This window comes from Canis aureus, chromosome 19 (assembly GCF_053574225.1).
Source record: "Canis aureus isolate CA01 chromosome 19, VMU_Caureus_v.1.0, whole genome shotgun sequence".
Taxonomy (NCBI): domain Eukaryota; kingdom Metazoa; phylum Chordata; class Mammalia; order Carnivora; family Canidae; genus Canis; species Canis aureus.
In genome coordinates this window covers 34,269,780-34,291,085 of record NC_135629.1, presented here as the reverse complement: position 1 = coordinate 34,291,085, position 21,306 = coordinate 34,269,780, and the positions used below count along the sequence as shown (strand labels likewise).

Below are 21,306 nucleotides of genomic sequence, written 5' to 3'. Positions count from 1 at the left end.
CTTTCTTTTCTCCCTCTCCACCTCAGCCATAGTGGAACAGAATACAACCAGTCTATTGCTGACCAGTTGTTGGGACACAGAGCTCTCCATCCCAAATGTGCTCTCCCTAAATGACTTTTAAAAACTCTAAAATCTGAGTCACACTGGTTTTCTTCAGTGATAATATAAAAACTCCCTTTCATTTTTCCCATATAATCAAATAAACAAAAATGTATATATAGAGATTCAATAATTCAACAAGAACCTTCTACTGTGGTCATCACTGGGAGAGAAAGGGACAGAGCAGCAGGAAAGATAAAGGGAAGAGAGAATTCAACTCAATGAACACAGATGAAATATAGTTTCCAGGAGACCAAGTCAAAGTCCTCAAGCAAACATTTCAAAAAGAAATGTTTCAAAAGGCCATTTTGGCCTTCCACTAATTAACTAGAAAACAAATACCCAGACTTCCAATAGTGGGACTTCCTTCTTGTATTGCATCTTACCTATTCCCATCTTTAATTGGTAGGTTCAATGGCAAATGTAAGGAAAATACATAGTTTTTGTCCCCAGAAAAGTGCCCTGATCACTTGATGGGACGAGCACTGGGTATACTATATGTTGGCAAATTGCATTTAAATTAAAAAATTAGGGCAGCCCAGGTGGCTCAGCGGTTTAGCGCCGCCTTCCGCTGGGTATGTGATCCTGGGGACCTGGGATCGAGTCCCACGTCAGGCTCCCCGTATGGGGCCTGCTTCTCCCTCTGCCTGTGTCTCTGCCTCTCTCTCTCTGTGTGTCTCTTATGAATAAATAAATAAAATCTTAAAAAAATAAGTAATTAACAAATTAAAGAAAAAAAAAAAAAAAGAAAACTGCCCTGATTATTTCCAGCAACTATGTCACAGCACATATGAAGGGTAGATCAGTTACCCTACATTACCCGTCAACGATTTACTTGTAATAAAGTAAGATGCAGTTGATAGGAAATCACTAAACTAGAAATAGATACAAGCCAGATGATCATTATTTATTTAATGAATGAAAAAGTAAAACACAACATTAAAAAACTAGGAAAATATTTTAAAATTTGCATTTATTTGCAGTTCAATTCTTTTTGCAATGTAATAGCAAGGGTAGGAATATGACAACTGATGCCTTTCTATCTCTACCTTGCTGTAATGATTTTGCTTTAAAAAAAAACAAAGCAACTTGAAATTGGCATGCTAGAAGGATTTGTATTGATATAAGGTGAGAAATTTTCACTGCTTTATGCCAGAAATCAAGATAGAAATAATAATCAGAAATAATAATCATGTTTCAAAATGCACTTGAGGAAAACTACTTGAAACAGATCATATCTTTGTGCCATTCTTCAGACTATTTTACTTGAAGTTTTTGGAAATGGAATCCAGCTTGTAGAATCACTTAGTCATGAGCTTGCTGATTCTAGCGAACTAATTTATTAGATTAAATTTGCTCACTTAAAAAATAGCTGGCTTTTTCTGAAAATGCTTATTAAAATATATAGGAAAGGCCTTTATTATAGCTAAAAGTGCCCAAGTATAATAGGTAACACGTTATAATAGCAAATATTTACAATATTTTAGGAAAAAAATGACAGCATTCAGTATAATGCAGAAAAGAAACATCACATTCTTAACGCCTGATATCTCCATTGATTCTTCAGGTTCTGCAATTCTAAGATAATCTCACACGTTTAGTTTTCTATCTCTTCCAGGAGATTTGGGTTGAAATTTTTTTTCGCCATTAGAAACTGTGATTCTCTATGGGACCTTTTCAGCTTTGCACGCCGATTTTGGAACCAGATCTAAAATTAAGGAACAATAAAATAGATCTCAGAAATATTAATGGAATATTCTCACCATTTCAACCATCACGAGCAACAACTAAATCTGAAAATTACCTGGATTCTGTCTTCCTCTAGATTCAATTTCCGAGCTAAGTCTTCTCTGATATCAATGCCGGGATAGCAGTTTACTCTAAAGACATTTTCCAACACTTCAATCTAAGAATAAGGAAATAATTATATAAAGTGTTGATATTTGGTATGTCATCATAAAATGGACTTTGATTTATATAGCAAAATAACTGCATTTAGATCTTGGGCAATCTCTGTATGACTTTGTTTTTGTTTTTGTTTTTTTGAATGACTATCCAGAAACTGTTAAAAAATAAAACAACTCCATACAGTCTATTGTTTCATTAACAAGGCTTCTTAACTGCGATCCCAAAGTGATTGGGCTTTTTTGCTCAACAGGGTGCTAGTTAAAGCCTTTGGTATTATCATTACTAGTTGAAAAACTTCCCACCTGGTTTTGAGTAAAAGCAGTTCTGGGTCTCCGGCCCCTATACCAGCTCAGTTCTCTTTTCAAAGACAGCCTTTCTGAGGCCGAAAAGTAATTTTCGTATTTCAAAAATTTCTCTTCTGGCATTGGGTGATCCACAGTACAAGGGAGTGAGATCCCATTAGGAAGGCTTGGGATATGAACGCAGAGGTTAACATCTTTCCCTAGAAACAGAAAAATAAACTCCATCTTAGATGTCTAATCCTGTATTCCACGAAGTTCTAGAAGAAGTAATATCAAGAATTTGTCTTTAATTTTCCTACTGGAATTCATCTGGGTTTCACAAGGGACCTGACCGCTCATCAACCAAAAACCAAAAAGCAAACAAAAATAAAGATCCTGCCTTGGTGCTAAAGAACATTTTGGTCTCTGAATGTCATTTATTTTTCAGTGGAAAAAAAAAAAAAAAAGGAAATCTGATGTGTCAAATGAAAGGAACCTTTTGAAATAAATGCAGGTTGTTGGCAGGCATTTCCTGTGAATGAACTTTATACCTACTTGGATCTAAGGCTGATATTCTTTTTATTTCCTATAGAACTCAGCTGGAGGCATTATAAGTCCCAGATATTTCAGTTACGTAGTTTGATGAAATTGCAGTTTTTCTCTAAATGGTATGAAATAAAGGCCAAAATAAACACTGCAGACGAAAAGAACAAAGAGTTTTTAAAAAACCAAGTTGTGGCATACCTGAGGAGCTGCAGGTGTCTGCCCAGGGCCTGTGGGGTTTCATTGAAGGAATACAGTCTTTCTTCTGGTCCAATCCTAAAATGCTCTCAATCGAAAAGGAGCAGGATGAGGGTTTGCGTTCCCCAAGCTGAGCACCCTCCTGAAGACTGGGAGCCATCCTGGAGTGGGCTGCTCAGAACGACAGCTCTGGCCTCTCCCTGCCTCTTGGCTGGCTCTGCCCCATGTGTACAGGACTGGGATCTTCTGCAGTTCACCTTATGGCTCCGCAGACAAGGGGGCTGGATTTAGAACGTCACTAATTAAAATCCTGTCTTAGAAAGTTTTAGCATGTCAATGAACACTCGCCCAGCCAGCAGCTTGAGGAGTTAATTGTTTATTTGTTTGCAAGTAATTAGCAACTAATGGCTACACCAGGGGGGCCACCTACAGAGACAAAAATTGTTATCTCTCCTAAGCAGAACACAGACTTAACTTTCTCGGAAGAAGTGATGCACAAACTAGCACTCCTCTTTTATTTGAAATCATTAATGTATAAAATCATGCCTTTTATTCTGAAGTTTATACTTTCATGGACTCCAGTTACCTAAACATACAGGCAAGATAGGAGAGCAGTCAAGTAATAAATAATCTAATTTAAGTGAATTTTCTTCCAAGGAAATTGGAAAAAAATAATAATCTCTTAATGCTATTACGGTAATTCCGATGAAAATGCCTGTTTTTCATATGCATATGTAATAGTGAATGTTGTCAATGGAAACACAATAGTATTTGGAGTGCAGCATACTGGAAAAGGTTGGCAATGTTATTAACACTGAGTGTAATTGTCTTCCAAGTGCCTGGATTAATTCATAAGGAACAGTTGCACCAAGTATTTTAAATAATTAATAAGTTAATTCCATTCTTTCATCTTTTCTTTTAAATGAGAGAGAGACAAGTTTATAGGAAGATCATATGTCGCCACCACCAAGCAATTTAAAAACATGACTATTCAAACTAAAGGAAAGAATTTCTCTTCCACCACAGTGGTTGCAAAGTAAAGAACATGATTTAATGTATTTTTTAAAAGAATTTCCCTCTGCTGCTTTTTTGAGGGGCTGGTAAGTTTTCATGAAGACAATAAGATTTATGAAAATAACCAAGAACAGAATGTTTTAATTTCATCATTCTAAGAAAACTTGAAATTAAGAAAGATTGCTGTTAATTGGGAAAATTTTGATGTAGGCATTCCCTCAAAACGTACTTTTACTGCTCTTGTACTCTGTTGCTCCTCTTTTTCCAGCACCCTCTTGATAATAAATGTAGAAGCTCAACTTTATCCAGTATTTAAACAACTACTAGGTATTTCTTCAGGGAAGAGGGAAAGAAGTCTCCACTTCTAGAGGAAATGGCCTGTACAGGATGGAGCTCGAGTTCATCTGATTTTGTCCTATCATGATGTCACAAATATTAAGCTAAATTCCTCCTTAATCAAACTCTAGAATGAACAAAAGATTCACATACAAAACATCAACAGGCACACAGAAGGATGGATATATATAAATATAGATGTAAAGTCATTCTAAGAATGAACAAATATAATAATAGTAATACTTATAATAGTAAATATAGTAATGTTGCATAGTGATATAGTAATAGTAAATATTTATGCCTCATGGAGGTTTTGCCTCTAGTGTCTTGGAATGAATGTAGACTGTACAAAGGAGGGGATGACCTTACCCTGGGAAGACTTGGAGGAAGAGAGAGAATTCAAAACCTTCTCAGGGGCACCTGGGTGGCTGGGTCAGTTAAGTGTCTGCCTTTAGCTCAGGTCATGATCCCAGGGTCCTGGGATCGAGCCCCATGTCTGGCTCCCTGCTCAGCCAGGAGCCTGCTACTCCCTTTCCCTCTTCAGCTCCCCCTGCTTGTGCTCTCTCTTTCTCTCTCTCTGTCAAATAAATAATAACATAACATAAAAAAGACCTTCCCAGATTCCTTCTCTTTTGAGACATTCATTCATTCATTCATTCATTCATTCATCCATTCATTCTACTATCGGTTGAGCATCTACACAGTACTAATAATAAAATAGGAATCTTCATGAAACTCACAATGGTATGGGGTAGAGTGGAGGTGGGAAGAAAAGAATAATTATAACAGTAATTATAAGTGAGTAAATTATCTCATATGTTAACTGATGATAAGAATGGAAAAAGGAAATAGATGAGCTAGTAAACCATCTCATTAGTGCAGGAGGTGGAGATCTTGAGATCCTTACTCCTACAGATTAGTGCCCTAGAGGCACAAGTTGCAATGATGCTATAATACAACTCTAGCCCCCAGTTTCTTCTTTATCACCAAGGACATTCCAATATCTTAATTCTGCTTGAGTTGACTTTATCTGGACTTACATAATACCATTTTATATATGGATGGTAGATGAAAATAAAAGGTAGGGAAGAATTTCTCTAAAAATGTTGGGAGACATTTTCTTGTACATTCAGTCAACAAAATTTTATAGAGCATTTAATATGTGTCAGACACCATTCTAGATGCTAGAGATTAATGAATGAGGTAATTTCAGAGAGTAATGAATTCACTGAGAGGAATAAACAAAATTTCAACCTCTTCCATTTATATTATATATCTGTTTATTATGTTTATTTTCTGTTGTCTGTTTCCCATCTCTAGGATTTTTGTCTGTTTTATTCACTCCTTAGCATCCAAAAACAGTGGTCGGCTCATACTGGATGAAAGAATCTCATTGTTTCTTTTTGCATTCCTTCAAGTAAAGTTGGGGATTTATTTCTTCATATGTTTATTGGCCAATATGTGTTCTATCTTTTGTGAAATGATGGTTTATGTCTGTCTTAGTCTGTTCAGGCTGCTTTAACAAAATACCACAGAATGAGTAGCTGATAAACAAGAGAAAGTTACTTCTCACAGTTCTAGAGGCAGGAAGCCTGAGATCAGGCCACTTGCATGGTTGGGTGAGGGCTCCCTTCCAGGTGGCAGATTTCTCCTTATCTTCACATGGCAGAAGGAGCCAGGGAACTCTTCAGGACCTCTTATAAGACTCTAATCCCATTCATGAAGGCTCTACCCTTATGACCTAATCACCTCTCAGAGGCCTTCACTTCCTAATACCATCATATAGGGTATTATTTGGATTGCAACATGAATTTTGGTGGGACACACACATTGAGACCATATCATGTCCTTAGCCCATTTTTTTTTAAATTAGGGTATTTTGCTGTTGTTTCTTTTTTCGCTTTTTTCTTTAGAGAGTTCGTGCATGCATATGCAAATAGGGAGGAGGCAGAGGGAGAGAGACAAACCATCTTTTTTTTTTAAACATTTTATTTATTCATTCATGAGAGACACAGAGAGAGGCAGAGACACAGGCAGAGGGAGAAGCAGGCATTATACAGAGAGCCTGACGTGGGACTCGATGTAGGGTCCCCAGGATCACGCCCTGGGCTGCAGGCGGTGCCAAACCGCTGCGCCACCAGGGCTGCCCAAGAGAAACCATCTTAAACAGGCTCCATGTCCAGTGTGAAGCCAGAGCCCTACACTGGGCTTAATCTCACAACTCTGAGGTTATGACTTGAGCCAAAATCAAGAGTCAGACATTTAACTGATTGAGTCACTCAGGCGCCCCTATTGTTGTTTCTTTATGGGTAGAGTTTTTCATATATTAAAGATTATATATATTCATATATAATATATTTCATATATTAAAGATTATAACTCTTTGGTATGTATGGTAAATATTTCCTCCATTTTGCCCTTGATGTTTTGACTTTATTGATGCTGTCTTTTCTCATATGAAGTTTCATAGGAAAATGTGTTGATAATACACTTTATGATTTCTGTCTTTAAAAGGGGCATTTCTGTCTTCATTTATGGTAATAATGAAGTAGCTTTTATGGTACCTACCCTTCCAAAGATACAAATTATAAACCCTGGAAAATATATTTTTAAAAAACTATCCAACAGTACTGGAAAGTGTCCCCAAACAGACAGAAACTCAAGAAGAGAAGATATTAGAAGAGCTGAGTAGCACTGGGTGAGTTTTCCATTTTTATGGCTTTTTTTCTAAAAGCAGGCACCATTCAACACCATGTGAGAGGATCCACAGTCTTATTGGCTTAAGGAACAAAAGGAGAGGGATCCCTGGGTGGCACAGCGGTTTGGCGCCTGCCTTTGGCCCAGGGCACGATCCTGGAGACCCAGGATCGAATCCCACGTTGGGCTCCCGGTGCATGGAGCCTGCTTCTCTCTCTGCCTGTGTCTCTGCCTCTCTCTCTCTCTCTCTGTGACTATCATAAATAAATTAAAAAAAAAAAAAGGAACAAAAGGAGAGAGTTCAAAGCAACTACAGCAGCTAGGAAGTGAGAAAGAATCCTAGGAAGCAAAGAGTTACAGCAAAAGGCCCCAAATGCTGCATATAAATTCTTCCCAAATCCCTGACTGACTCCTGAATTTGGCATGCATTTGGAAAACACCAAACATCTCAGCTAGTAAAATGACTGAACAAAAATTTTGACTGATGATAACTAAATCCCTGACTGACTCCTGAATTTGGCATGCATTTGGAAAACACCAAACATCTCAGCTAGTAAAATGATTGAACAAAAATTTTGACTGATGATAACTACAAAGGAGACAGAGTTTAGACAGTTTGAGCACATCTTGATAAAATAAACAAATAAGCAAAAATCAACATTCTTCAGACAGACAAAATAGAATCCAGAGAATACAAATATCATTTACAGTGTCCAGGATACAATCCAAAATTATTAGACATACAAAAAAACTGGAAAATGTGTCCCATATTCACAAGAAAATGCAGTCAATGGACGCAGACCCAGGGTTGATACAGATGTTGGAATTAGCTGACAAGGAAACCAGTTAATGTAAATATACTTAAAGACATAAATGAAAATATGCTCATAATGAATATATAGACAGTATACAACTACAGAAGAACCAAACACAACTTCTATTACTAAAAATAAAATATCAGAAATAAAAATTTCACTAGGTAGGCTTAACAGTTTATAGGAGATGACAGAAGAGTCATGTTTTCAGTGAAAAACACACAGAAAAAAAAACATTAAAATGAACAGAGCCTTAGTAACCTAGAGACAATCTAAAACAAATCTAACATGTGTAATTGGAATTACAGAAGGAGAAACAGAGAGGATATGGTAGAAAAAATATTTGGAGAAATAATGGCTGAAGTTTTCAAAAATTCGGTGAAAGACATAAATTTACAGATTCAAGGAGTGCCTGGGTGGCTCAGTCAGTTAAACATCTGCCTTCTGTTTGGGTCATGATCTCAGGGTCCTGGGATTGAGCTCCACATCAGGCCCTCTGCTCACTGGGGAGTCTGCTTATCTCTCTCCCTCTGGCCCTCCCACCCCTCATGCTTGCTATCTCTCTCAAATAAATAAAATTTTTAAAAAATATTTACAGATTCAAGAAGCTCAAAGAATCTCATCACGATAAACACAAGCAAAACTACACCTAGGTATATTGTAATCAAATGAATAAAAATCAAAGACAAAGAGAAAATCTTGAAGGCATGCAGAGAAAAATGCATACTAAATACATGCGATTAACAGTATGATTTGACTGAATTCTCATCAGAAACAATGGAGGCCAGAAGACAATGAAACAACATCTTTAAAATGCTAAAAGGAAAAAAAAATACTTTTCAACACAGAATTCTATATCCAACAAAAACTCTTAAAAATGAAGGCAAAATAAACACATTTTAAGATAAACAAAAACTAAGAGACTTATCACCAATAGACCTGTACTACAACAAAGTGACCATGTGTGATCACCACTGTTGGGTTTTATAAAACATTGAAGGTTATGCTTTGATCTCTTGGATAGTTCTGTCCAGAGAAAGCCAGCAACCATGCCATGAGGACATATGAGCAGACCTGTGGAGAAGCCCACATGGAGAGGAACTAAAGTTTCTTGCCAATAGTCAATACCACCTTGCCAGCTACATGAGTGAACCACTTGGAAAGTGAATCCTCTAGCTCCAATAAAGCCTTCAGTTGACTGAAGCCCCAACTGACATCTCACCACAATCTTAGTGGATATTCTAAGACAGAACTGGGTATCCAAATAACTCCTAAATTTATTTCTTTTTTTTTTTTTTTTAAAGAGTTTATTTATTTATTCATGTGAGACACATGGAGAGGTAGAGACATAGGCAAAGGGAGAAGCAGGGTCCCTGTGGGGAGCCAGACCTGGGGGATTACAACCTGAGGTGGCAGATGTTCAACCACTGAGTTACCCAGGTGGCCCAACTCCTGAATTTTTGACACAGAGTAACTGTGAAAGGTATTAAATAAATCCTGCTGTTTTAAACTACCTTTAGTTGATTTGTTAGGTATCACTAGATAATTTATCCATAGTCTCTATCATAAGAAACTGGGTTGGGGTGGAAGGATAAAATAATATCATAGTTTGAACAAGAGAAAAAAAAAAGAACGGAAATGAACAAAATATAAAACAAACAATGGAAAAAATGAATAAAGTTGGTCTTTTGAAATCAACAAAATTGATAAAACTATAGGTAGACTGATCAAGAACAAAAGAGGGGTGCCTGGCTGGTTCAGTCACTGCAACTCTTGATCTCAGGGTTGTAAGGTAGAGCCCCACATTGGGTGTAGAAATTACTTAAAAATAAAATCTTGGGGTGCCTGAGTGGCTCAGTCAGTTAAGCAACTGACTCTGGGTTTCTGCCTAGGTTGTGATCTTAGGGTCATGAGATGGAGCCCCACATTGGGCTCCATGCTCAGTAGGGTGTCTGCTCAGAGATTCTCTCCCTTTGCCCTCCCCCTACTCTCTCTCAAATAAAACATTTTTAAAAAGATTTTATTTATTTATTCATAAGAGATAGGCAGAGACATAGGCAGAGGGAGAAGCAAGCTCCCCATAGGGAGCCAGGACCCCGGGATGGAGACCTCAGCCAAAGGCAGATGCTTAACTGCTGAACCCACCCAGGCATCCCAAAACCTTTTTTTTTTTTTAATTTTTATTATTTATTTATTTATTCATGAGAGACACAGAGAGGCAGAGGGAGAAGCAGGCTCCTCACAGGAAGCCCAATGTGAGACTCGATGCCAGGACTCTGAGATCACATCCTGAGCCAAAAGCAGATGCACAACCGCTAAGCCACCCAGGTGTCCCCCAAAACCTTTTTTAAAAAAAACCTTTAAAATAAAAAAATAAATAAAATCTTTAAAAAAAGAATAAAAGAGAAAACAAATTATCAACATTAAGAATAAAGAAGTGATATTACAGAGACTACAAATTATTAAAAAGGTAAAAGAATATTATTAATGACTTTATCCAATAAATTCAACAACTTACATGAAATACACAAAAGTCTTGAAAAAGTAGGGCAGCCCCAGTGGCTTAGCTGTTTAGTGCTGCCTTCAGCCCAGGGCATGATCCTGGAGACCCAGGATCGAGTCCCACGTCGGGCTTCCTGCAATGGAGCCTGCTTCTCCTTCTGCCTGTGTCTCTGCCTCTCTCTCTCTCCCCGCCCCCCCCCCCGTGTGTGTGTCTCCATGAATAAATAAATAAAATCTTGAAAAAAAAATCTTGAAAAAACATGATTACCAATATTGAGACAAGATGAAGAATATATGATTAGTCATGTATCTATTTAATAAATTATTTAAAAAAAGAAAGAAAGAAAGAAATTCTTTCACACAAAGAAAACTCTAGACCCAGACAACTTCACTGGTGAAATTTATCAAATATTTAACAAATACCAATCTTACAGAATACCAATCTTATGCAAATACCAATATTACACAAACTCCTTCATAAAATGGAAGGGGGCCTTTCTTTTATTTATTTATTTATTTATTTATTTATTTATTTATTTATGATAGTCACACAGAGAGAGAGAGAGAGGCAGAGACACAGGCAGAGGGAGAAGCAGGCTCCAGGCACTGGGAGCCCGACGTGGGATTCGATCCAGGGTCTCCAGGATCGCGCCCTGGGCCAAAGGCAGGCGCCAAACCGCTGCGCCACCCAGGGATCCCGGAAGGGGGCCTTTCTATATTTGTTGTATGAATCCTGAATAGCACCAATAACAAAAATTTTCCAGAAAAATTATAGATAAATATCTTTCAAGAATACAAACACAAAAACTTTAAGTATATAAACATATAAAAAGGATAATAAATTATGACTAAATGAGGCTTTTCTCAGAAAGAAAACAATGGTTTAACATTCAGAAATCAATGTAATTCATCATTAATAGAAAAAAAAGAAGAAAATCATGTGATCACTTTAAAGCTACAGAAAAATACTCTTTTGTAATAAAAAAGTAGCAAATTAGGTTTAGAAGTAACTTCCCCAAACTGATAGAGGGCATCTATAGAAATTGTCAACTAACATCTTATTTTTTCATTTTTAAAGTTTATTTATTTATGTAATCTCTACACCAACTGTGGGGGTTAGACTCACAATCCCAAGATCAAAAGCCACTTGCTCCTCTGACTGAGCCATCTAGGTAACCCTTCTAACATCATATTTAATGGTGAAATATTGATTGCTTTCTCTACAATTATTAACAAGCCAAGGAGGTTCACTTTCAGTATTTCCAACCAACAATATGTTGATCTAAGCCAGTGCAATAAGGCAAGAAAAAGAAATAAAAGTCATATAGATCAGAAAGAAAGAAGTAAACTTCTCTATTCACAGATGACATCATTGTTTACATTGAAAAATCTTAAGAATCTACAAAATAGCTACTTAAACTAATAAGTAAATTTAGCGAAGTCATAGAATAAAGGTAAATACATATGGGCAGCCCGGGTGGCTCAGCAGTTTAGCGCCATCTTCAGCCCAGGGCCTGATCCTGGAGACCCAGGATCGAGTACCACATTGGGCTCCTGCATGGAGCCTGCTTCTCCCTCTGCCTGTGTCTCTGCCTCTCTCTCCCTCTCTGTGTCTCGAATGAATAAATAAATAAAAATCTTTTTTTTTTAAAAAAACGTAAATACACAAAAATCAACTTAATTCTATAAGCTAGCAGCAAACAACTAAACATACACCTGTTATTCTTTTTTTAAGATTTTATTTATTTATTCATGACAGACACAGAGAGAGAGAGCGAGAGAGAGAAAGAGAGAGAGAGGCAGAGACACAGGCAGAGGGAGAAGCAGGCTCCATGCAGGGATCCTGACATGGGACTCGCTCCCGGGTCTCCAGGACCACACCCCGGGCTGAGGGTGGTGCTAAACCGCTGGGCCACCAGAGCTGCCCAACATACACCTGTTATGACCCAACAATTCCTTTCTTAGAAAAATGTAAACATATATCCACAAAAAGACTTGCATGAGAATATTCATAGAAGCTTTATTCATAACATCCAAAACTGGCAACTAGGTATCTACTAACAGGAAAGTGGATAAACAAACTATGGTATAGTTATACAATTGACTTCAATTCAGCAATATAAAGGTATATAATACCAATATATGTAACAACTTTGATGAATATAAAAACATCCTAAGTCAAAGAAACCTTATACAAAAGAATACCTGCAGTATGATTTCATTTATGTGGTGTTTAAGAACAGAGAAAAATAGTAGTATTGAAAAAATCTGAAAGTAAGGGTGGAGGTGGAGATGGGGACTGAATGGGAAGCAGAATCAGGAAACTTAGGTAACGATGGCAAAGTTCTAGACTTTGTTGAAGTTTGTATTACACAGAGTTAGGCATTTGTCAATACTCATTGATTGGTATTCTTTAAGATTTGTTTCACTCTGCATAAAATTTTATCAATTAAAACATAAATAAGTATTGAACTGTAGTTAATGATATGCATGTTAGGAGAGAAATATATTTATCTGCAATTTGTTTTAAAATGCATTTATTTGGGACCTGTGGCTCAATCGGTTAAACATCTGCCTTCAGTTCATGTCATGATCCCGGGACAAGCCCCTGGTTGGGCTCCCTGCTCAGTGGGGAATCTGCTTCTCCCTCTCCCTTTGCCCCTCCCCCTATTCATGCTCTCTCTGTCTCTCAAATAAATAAAATCTTTGAAAAAAATAAAATGCATTTATTTAAAAAATAAAATAAATTGATGGATGGATATGTGATTATTAAATATTAAATATTATGATCATGCGCTGGGCTGAAGGCAGGTGCCAAACCACTGAGCCACCCAGGGATCCTGCTTCAAAAGTATTTAAAATATTTATATTAATTCTTTCACAAATCCCCTACTCTTGTGGCTAAGAAAACAGAAACTGAGAGTTCAGTTGTAAATTCCCACCGACTAGCCAGTGGCACAGGCTTGACTCAAATTTTCTGTCTCTAAATTCCCTGTTCTGCTGACTTTATCAATTGATGGCCACCATAACATGTTCATCAATGATTTCATTGTATAAACATCAAAGGGTACTGATAAATGAAGAAAAATGTTGTAAAAACATGGATATATCCTCAATCTTTTTGTTCGAGGGGAGAGAGAGGGAGTGCAAAGGGGGTGGGAGGAGGGGCAGAGGAAGCCGGAGAGAGAGAATCTTAGGTTCCATGCCCAGCACAGACCCCAAAGCCAGGCTTGATCTCACAACCCTGAAATCACAACCTGAGCTGAAATCAAGAGTCAGACACCTAACTTAACCACCCAGGTGCCCCTATTCTCAGTATCTTTTAATACTTATTTTGATATCAGAAATAAAAAGCCTGACACATTGACATTGAAGAGTCTACGAATCATAAAATTCGATAGTCTACATTTTAAACATCTATATGTACAAGATGAAGTAAAAAATTGAGAGGTTTATATTTTGTTTTACTAATTAGTAAATCCACTGAGGTTTTGCTAACAGTTTATTTTCTAATTGTGTATTTCAATTAAGTCCCAAATCATTAACATCAGGAAAAATGCTCAATGTCTTAGGTGTTTTAGCAGAGTTTTACAAATCAACCATACAATTATTATGCTCATGGTCTGTGAAATGCAATAAGCAAAGCTTTAATGACATTTGTCCTTTACTTTTGCATAGGAATTATATGTTCTATTTGAGACTGTATTTTTTTAAACATTAAAACGTGTTTTTGGAAATAAAATAATTTTTTGCTCTTACACCTTCAGCATCTCCTAGAACTGTGACAAAGTGGACACTCAATAAAATATTTGTTGAACAAGTGAACAAATGGGTAGGTGGATGGATGCGTGGTACTAGAAAGAGGTGACATTTGTAAACTGGACAGGCAATGCAAATGCTGTAGGTTTACGGTTGTTTAATGTGCTAAGTTTTTTTTATAAACTATGTATCACCCAATGTAATCCACATATTAGAAGACATTTTGACATTCTGTAACTAAAATTTAATGAGAAGGGAATTTGTTTTAAAAATTGGAGCTTGAGACGCCTGGGTGGCTCAGTGGTTAGGAGTCTGCCTTCTGCTCAGGGTGTGATCCTGGAGTCCAGGGATCAAGTCCCTCATCAGGCTCCCTGCATGGAGCCTGCTTCTCCCTCTGCCTATGTCTCTGCCTCTCTCTCTCTCTTTCTCTCTATCTCATGAATAAATAAATAAAACCTTAAAAAAAACTGAGCTTATTGAATAAATAAATAAGTAAAAAATCAGAGCTTAATGTGCATGGAAACTAATATAACATTATATCAACTCTGCTTAAATAAGAAAAATTAAAAATTAAATTAAAATGAAAAATCTGAGTTTAGAACTCCTGAGTTATCTTGAACAGTTCACAGCTCTGGCACTTTGTCATTCCTAAGGCCCCATCTGCCACTGTTATTTGAGACACATAGTATCTTTTCCAGAATCAGGAGACTTGAGAGGTTTCATACACATTTCTCTCTCTCCCATTACAGTGCCCATCACACAAGAGATATTAAATAAATGCTAGCTGAATAAGCTCACTTAATTTATAACATTTAAAAAACATCTCAGCCTTTGTTTTTCTCAAATCTCGAGTATAGTTTCTTACTTTTACATTTTGAATTCAGTTAAAATTATTTTCAGTATAGTGCCTTGCACATATCACACTCTATTTTTTAAAGATTTACTTATTCTATTTATTTGAGAAAGAGAGAAGGGGGGGCAGAGGGAGAAATAATCTCAAGCAGACTCCCTGCTGAGCTCATGCCCTTGATTTTAAATTTTTCATATGAAATCACCTGAAAAAAATGTATTTTTATTTTTAAAAAATTTTTAAAGATTTTATTTATTTTTTTTCATGGGAGACCCAGAGAAAGAGGCAAAGACATAGGCAGAGGGAGAAGCAGGCTCAATGCAGGAAGCCTGATGTAGGACTCGATCCTAGGACTCCGGGATCACACCCTAAGCCAAAGGTAGACGCTCAACCGCTGAGCCACCCAGGTGTCCCGTATTTTTATTTTTAAAGGATTCATTCAAGGGGTGACTGGGTGGCTCAGTCAATTAAGCATCTGCCTTCAGCTCAAGTTATGATCCCAGAGTCCTGGGATCAAGCCCCTCATTGGGCTCCCTGCTCAGCAGAGAGTCTGCTTTTCCCTCTGCCCCTCCACACCCCCAGCTCATGCTCTCTCTCTCACTCACTCTCAAATAAAATCTTTAAAAAAATAAAAATAAAAGATTCATTCAATATAACAGTACATAGAGCAAGATATGATTATCTCCTTCAATTCTTCCCCATATACTTCCCAACCTAGTATTTGCTACCATTACCAACAGTTTGTGCTTCTCCTTCCTACCTTTTTTGAAGTGCTTGATATCATAGGCAGATGTGCACACACATTTTTATCCACATGGAGTCAGACATATATGTTGCTCTACAGTGGGTCTTCTCTACATGAACATGACACTGTATCAGTACCTATAGCTCTACCTCACCCTTCAATAGCTGCTTGACACTGCATCAGGTGGATGAACCATAATTTATTGAATTATATCTCTGATAATGGGCACTTAGGGTTGTCTCCAACTTTTTTTTCCATTCATAAAACTTTTATTCCACTTACATGAACTTAATACACGTGTTCTTAACAATTATGCTTGGATTGTTCATGAAAATTTCATAAGACATTAAACAAAGCTAGCCATCATCTCAAGTTATTTCCTTGTTCACTATTTTTACAGCACATGCATGTTAGGCAAGTATCAAAAAAAAAAATCACAAAAGCAAAAAACCAAACCAAAACAACAACAAAAAAAGTTAAATACATGGAATTTTTGTTTTGCTGCTATGCTTGATAAAGTAACGGATAAAGTGAGAAGGGATGGATACTTTATCCATAAAGTAATGGATATCAAGCAATTCCTTTTTACTGCATCTTTACTTGTACATTTGTTCTTAGGTTGCCTAAAACATTTAAATACAAATAAAAGGAGTGTAGCAAAAATAATGACAGCAAACAGCAGGTAACTTTACAAATAATGGAATGTGAACCATTTCTGCCCTTATCCAGAGTAAACTGGGTCACAACTAAAGGAACACTTCTGCAACTGTAGTCAAAGGTGTGCACATTGAGAATGAGTATTCCACAGATACTCATGGTTCACATGTAATATCTACAGGATACCCATTTCTACTACAGCCTTGTAAGTGTTCCAAACTTTAAAGTACCCACAATAACTACACCTGTATCTGGAACCAATTATCCCTTTTATTCCCCACCAGGAAAAAACAATATGTAGGCAGTTTTCTTTGCTTAGACATGGAAGCAGTTTTAACACTGGCCCTTGTGAAGCCACAATGTACAAAAAGGACTATGCCAAACATTTATAACTAGTATAAAAATTCCACATCCCCATATTGGCCACCTCAAGATGAAAACAGACAACTCCCTAAATGTTAACTGGCTCTACTCGCCTAATATTCAACATAAAAACCATATGGGAAATATAGAAATTCAAATAGAAGTAACATAACCTGTCATAAATCGTAAACAAAAAATGATTTGTGGGACAGCATGAATGACAAATGGTCTACTGTGTAAATTTTAGAATGAGGCAGACAAAAGTTGGAAGGCCGGTTAATTTTCCCCTCCTTCTCCTGCTTCAGCTTCGTCTCTTTGGGTGTCCGATATCCACAATGTCAAGTTGTCTCTCAGTAATTGCATTATTAGTGTGCTGTCTTTGACTTTTCACTTAATGTATCAAGTTCAGCAATGGCTTCATCAAAAGCTGTCTTTGCAAGAGAGCAGGCTTTCTCCGGTGAGTTCAGAATTTCGTAATAGAAAACAGAGAAGTTAAGGGCCAGACCCAATCTCATAGGATGTGTTGGTTGCATTTCCTTTTTGCTGATTTCAAAAGCTTCTTGGTATGCTTGTTGTGACTGATCCACAATCCCTTTCTTGTCATCACCAGCAGCAACTTTGGCCAAGTAACAGTGGTAGTCTCCTCTCATTTTCAAATAGAAGACTTTGCTCTCTGCTTGTGAAGCACTGGGGATCAAAGACCTTTTCAAGAGAGACAGTACATCATTGCAGATATCTCTTAGCTCAGTCTCAATTTTCTCTCTGTATTCTCGAGCCATCTGCTGTTTTTTCTCAGCACCTTCCGTCTTTTGCTCAATACTTGAGACGACCCTCCAAGATGACCTACGAGCTCCTACAATATTTTTATAAGCAACTGAGAGAAGATTCCTCTCCTCATTGGATAATTCAGCTCCTTGCTCAGTTACGGACTTCCTGCAGGCTGCCATGTCATCATATCGCTCAGCCTGCTTGGCCAGTCTGGCCTTCTGCATCAGCTCATTTTTATCCGTGACTGGAAGTTCTGTGTCTGGAGTGAGTGGTGGCGGACGGACAGGGGCTCAGCAGTCTCCGTCTCCAACTTTTTAAACTACAATAAATATTTTGGCAGCGAATACCCCGTACATACATTTTAGCGTATATGCAGGAGTATTTCCGTGAAAAATTTCTTTGAAGAGTATATTATTTTGGGGGGAAGCTGTCATATTTCCTTCTAGGAAATCTTTACCAATGAATACTCCCACTCAGTCTAGTCCTTGTCCTTCTGTTCTCCCCAGATTGACAGTGGAAACAAGAAAGCTCTGAGCTAGCCTAAATTAGACTCAGGCTATCCCCACACACAATATTCAAAGATGAAACAGTTTTGGATTTAGGCCTACACTTTAGTGCCACTTAATCTAATCATCGCAAATTAAATGAGAGTTGTTGGTTAACCTGAAGACCTGATTGTTACTTATAACACTGTTTCTGGAGCATGAATGTTATGGTTCTTATTAACTAAAACAAACAACAAACAACCTTTTGAATCACAACATTTGTTAAACTCCAGCATACATCAAGGGTACGCTAGGTAGCCAGGAGCTGAAATGGTTTCTGTCTTCAAGAAACTGATGGCTAAGAAGATAGTAATTAACTTTGTTAAGTGAGACACTGTGCTTATGGTTCTGTAAAAAAAAAAAAAAAAAAAAAAAAACCTTGTAGAAAAGATTCTACTTTAGTATTTATAGGTAAAATTTCAAGATGTCTGTGTTTTGCTTACAATACTTCAGGAAAATAAGAAAACAGAAAATTAGGGCAAGTGTTGCAAAATGTTAAGTTTTGGATTGGAGTGATGGGTATATGCAAATTTATTATATCTAATGAATAAAGATAAAATAATGTGGATTCATTATTCTCTCTACTGTTTTTTTTTTCAAGTTTTATTTTTTTTAAGTAGTCTCTCCACCCAATGTGGGGCTTGAACTCAACTCTGAGATCAAGAGTTGCATGCTCTACTGACTGAGCCAGCCAGGTTCCTCTCTCTCTCCTTTTGTAAACATAAATAATAAAATTCTTAGTCTTTGAGGAACACCAATATATAAATACAAAATATAAGAATATAATAAAGATATATGTACAAGAGTTTATGAAAGCGGAAAAGGGCCCAAATCTGTTTGGGTGAGATTGACCAGGCCTGAGAATGGGTAAGAGCCCAACTCTCGTATCAAACTACCTGGGTTCAAATTCCAGGACCTTCTCTTTTTAGCTGTGTGACCTTAGGCATGTAACTTAGCCTCTTTGTGCTCACTTTCCTCTATAATAAAATGTGGATAATTATAGTACCTAATTGATAATTAAATGAGATAATTTGTGAAGCCCTTGGAATAGTGCCTGATACACAGTAAACATTAAACTGTTCGCTAGAATTTATTACCATTGTCAATGTTATTATGAAGGCTTTTCAGAAATGTTTTGAGGCAGAGATGTTTCAAGAAAAGCAACGTAACTTAAGGCCAATCAGGTGTAGGTGTGTGTGTGTGTGTTTGTGTGTGTGTGTGTTAGGGGAGGTGGAGGGAGAAGTGAATGTGATGCCCATATTTCTAGCTTAAGTGAAGAGTTGGATAATGACATCATTAACTAAGAAGGGAAGACAGATGAAGGAGAGTTTCTAACCTGGAAATTGTATTTCTAATCTTATAAACAAATGAGCAAGTATATAGCAAACTGAATTATCTCAGAATTGAAATATAGTTTTCAGAATGAGAAGGTAAAATACTAATGACAATTGGCAGCAGAAATGTAAAGTGATAAACATTCTAAAAATAATAAACATTCTAAAACACTTGGTGATGCAGTCGGTTAAGCATCCTACTCCTGATTTTGGCTTAGGTCCTGATCTTGGGGTCATGGGATTGATCTTGGGGTAGTGGGCTCAGTGCAGATTTTGCTTGAGATTCTCTGTCCCTCTGCCTCTGCCCCCCCAACCTGTGCTCGCATGTACTCTCTCTCTCAAATATATAAATAAATCTTTTAAAAAAAATAAAATAAAAATACTTGAGGGGCTAACTTTATCTAAAATAGTTATTGTTATATACCTCACTCATGTAACCTAAATAAGTGAGATCATTTTAGTACTAGAAGATACCTGGAAATAATATTATTTCAGAGTGGAATTGCCTTAAAATAAATGTATATTTCTCAAAGGTCATAATCAAATAAGGTAGCTGTCATGGAGTACCTGAGAATTCTTGGAGGTGTTTGGGTCCCCATTAAAGGAGATACACTTTGTGGGACAGGGGCAGTAAAGAGCAAAAATGATCCCTGGAATCCTTTACTTTCAAAGCCTCAAAGTCTTATCCCTTACCCTCAATCTCTTCTATAGCCATGACATCTATTTACTTAATAATCTCTCTTTAGAATTTAAAAAGTTTTTAAGGAAAAAATAATTTATTAATGTATCATGTCACTGATCCATTCATGATTATAACTATTACCAGTTTTCATTTTCATTTTTAACATTTTCTATTTAATTTTGGAACAATCTCAAATGTACAGAAAAGTTGCAAGTACAGTACAAACTTTTTTCTCTCCAATCACTTGAAGCAGTTGCTGTTCTGATACTTCATTATCACCCCTGCATACTTCAGTGTGTTTTTCCTGCAAGCAAGGACATTCTCCTATACACTCACAGGAAGAGCATCTAAGTCAGGAAATTAATATTGATTTATCACTATCATCTAACCATCAAACTCCTTTCAGGTTTCATCATTGTCCCAAATAGCATCCTTTACAGTAAAAGGATACAGCTCAGAATCATATATTGCCTTCAGTTGTGACTCTTTAGTCTCAGCCAATTAGCAACAGATGTTCAGTATTTCCTTGATTTTTCATGACTTGGACACTTTTGAAGATTACCGTCAGCTACTTTGTGGAACATCCTTCACTTAAGGTTTGTTTGATGTTTCCTCATGATTAGATTCAAGTTAAGCATCTTTGGCAGGAAGTCACAGAAATGATGCTACGTTCTTTTCATTATTTGCTATCAGATAGCACATGACTTTTATTTGTCCCATTACTAGTGATGTTTAACTCTGAGCATTTGATTAAGATGCTTCCCCACTATGAAGTTATTCTTTCCCCCTTTATAATCCAATATTTTGTGTGTGGGGGGGTACTTTATACCTATGTAAATATTCTATTTTTTACGAACTTTTTATTTATTCATTTATTTCTATCAGGATGGATTCATTTTATTTAATGAGTTACAATTTTTTAAAAGATTTTATTTATTTCAGAGAGAGAGAGAGAGAGCACAAGCATGAGCAGGGGATGGAACAGAGGGAGAAGCTGACTCCATGCTGAGTGGAGAGCCTGAGAGGGAAGCAGGCTCTATTTCAGGACCCCAGGATCATGACCTGAGCCAAAGGCAGATGCTCAACCAAGTGAGCCTAATGAGTTATGAGTACTAGATGTCCTAATGAGTGTCCCTAATGAGTTATAATTTCATTATTCATCATGATGGGGAAAGTTACCCTGATTTTCCCTGTTGATGGCTGCTGACTG

General features: G+C 37.0%; 1 protein-coding gene and 1 pseudogene across 1 annotated transcript; both read right to left on the bottom strand.

Annotated features, from left to right (window-relative positions):
* Nucleotides 1–1,057: 1,057 nt before the first annotated feature.
* On the bottom strand, nt 1,058–4,499 carry HESX1 (HESX homeobox 1). Its single transcript, XM_077860876.1, has 4 exons — nt 3,033–4,499; nt 2,310–2,509; nt 1,904–2,005; nt 1,058–1,807 (listed from the first exon to the last, which is right to left on the bottom strand). Exons 1-4 carry the CDS (start codon nt 3,187–3,189, stop codon nt 1,697–1,699), a joined length of 570 nt encoding a protein of 189 aa, XP_077717002.1. The 5' UTR covers nt 3,190–4,499; the 3' UTR covers nt 1,058–1,696.
* Nucleotides 4,500–15,993: 11,494 nt separating this feature from the next.
* LOC144291248 (14-3-3 protein zeta/delta pseudogene) lies at nt 15,994–18,350 on the bottom strand (annotated as a pseudogene).
* Nucleotides 18,351–21,306: the final 2,956 nt, after the last annotated feature.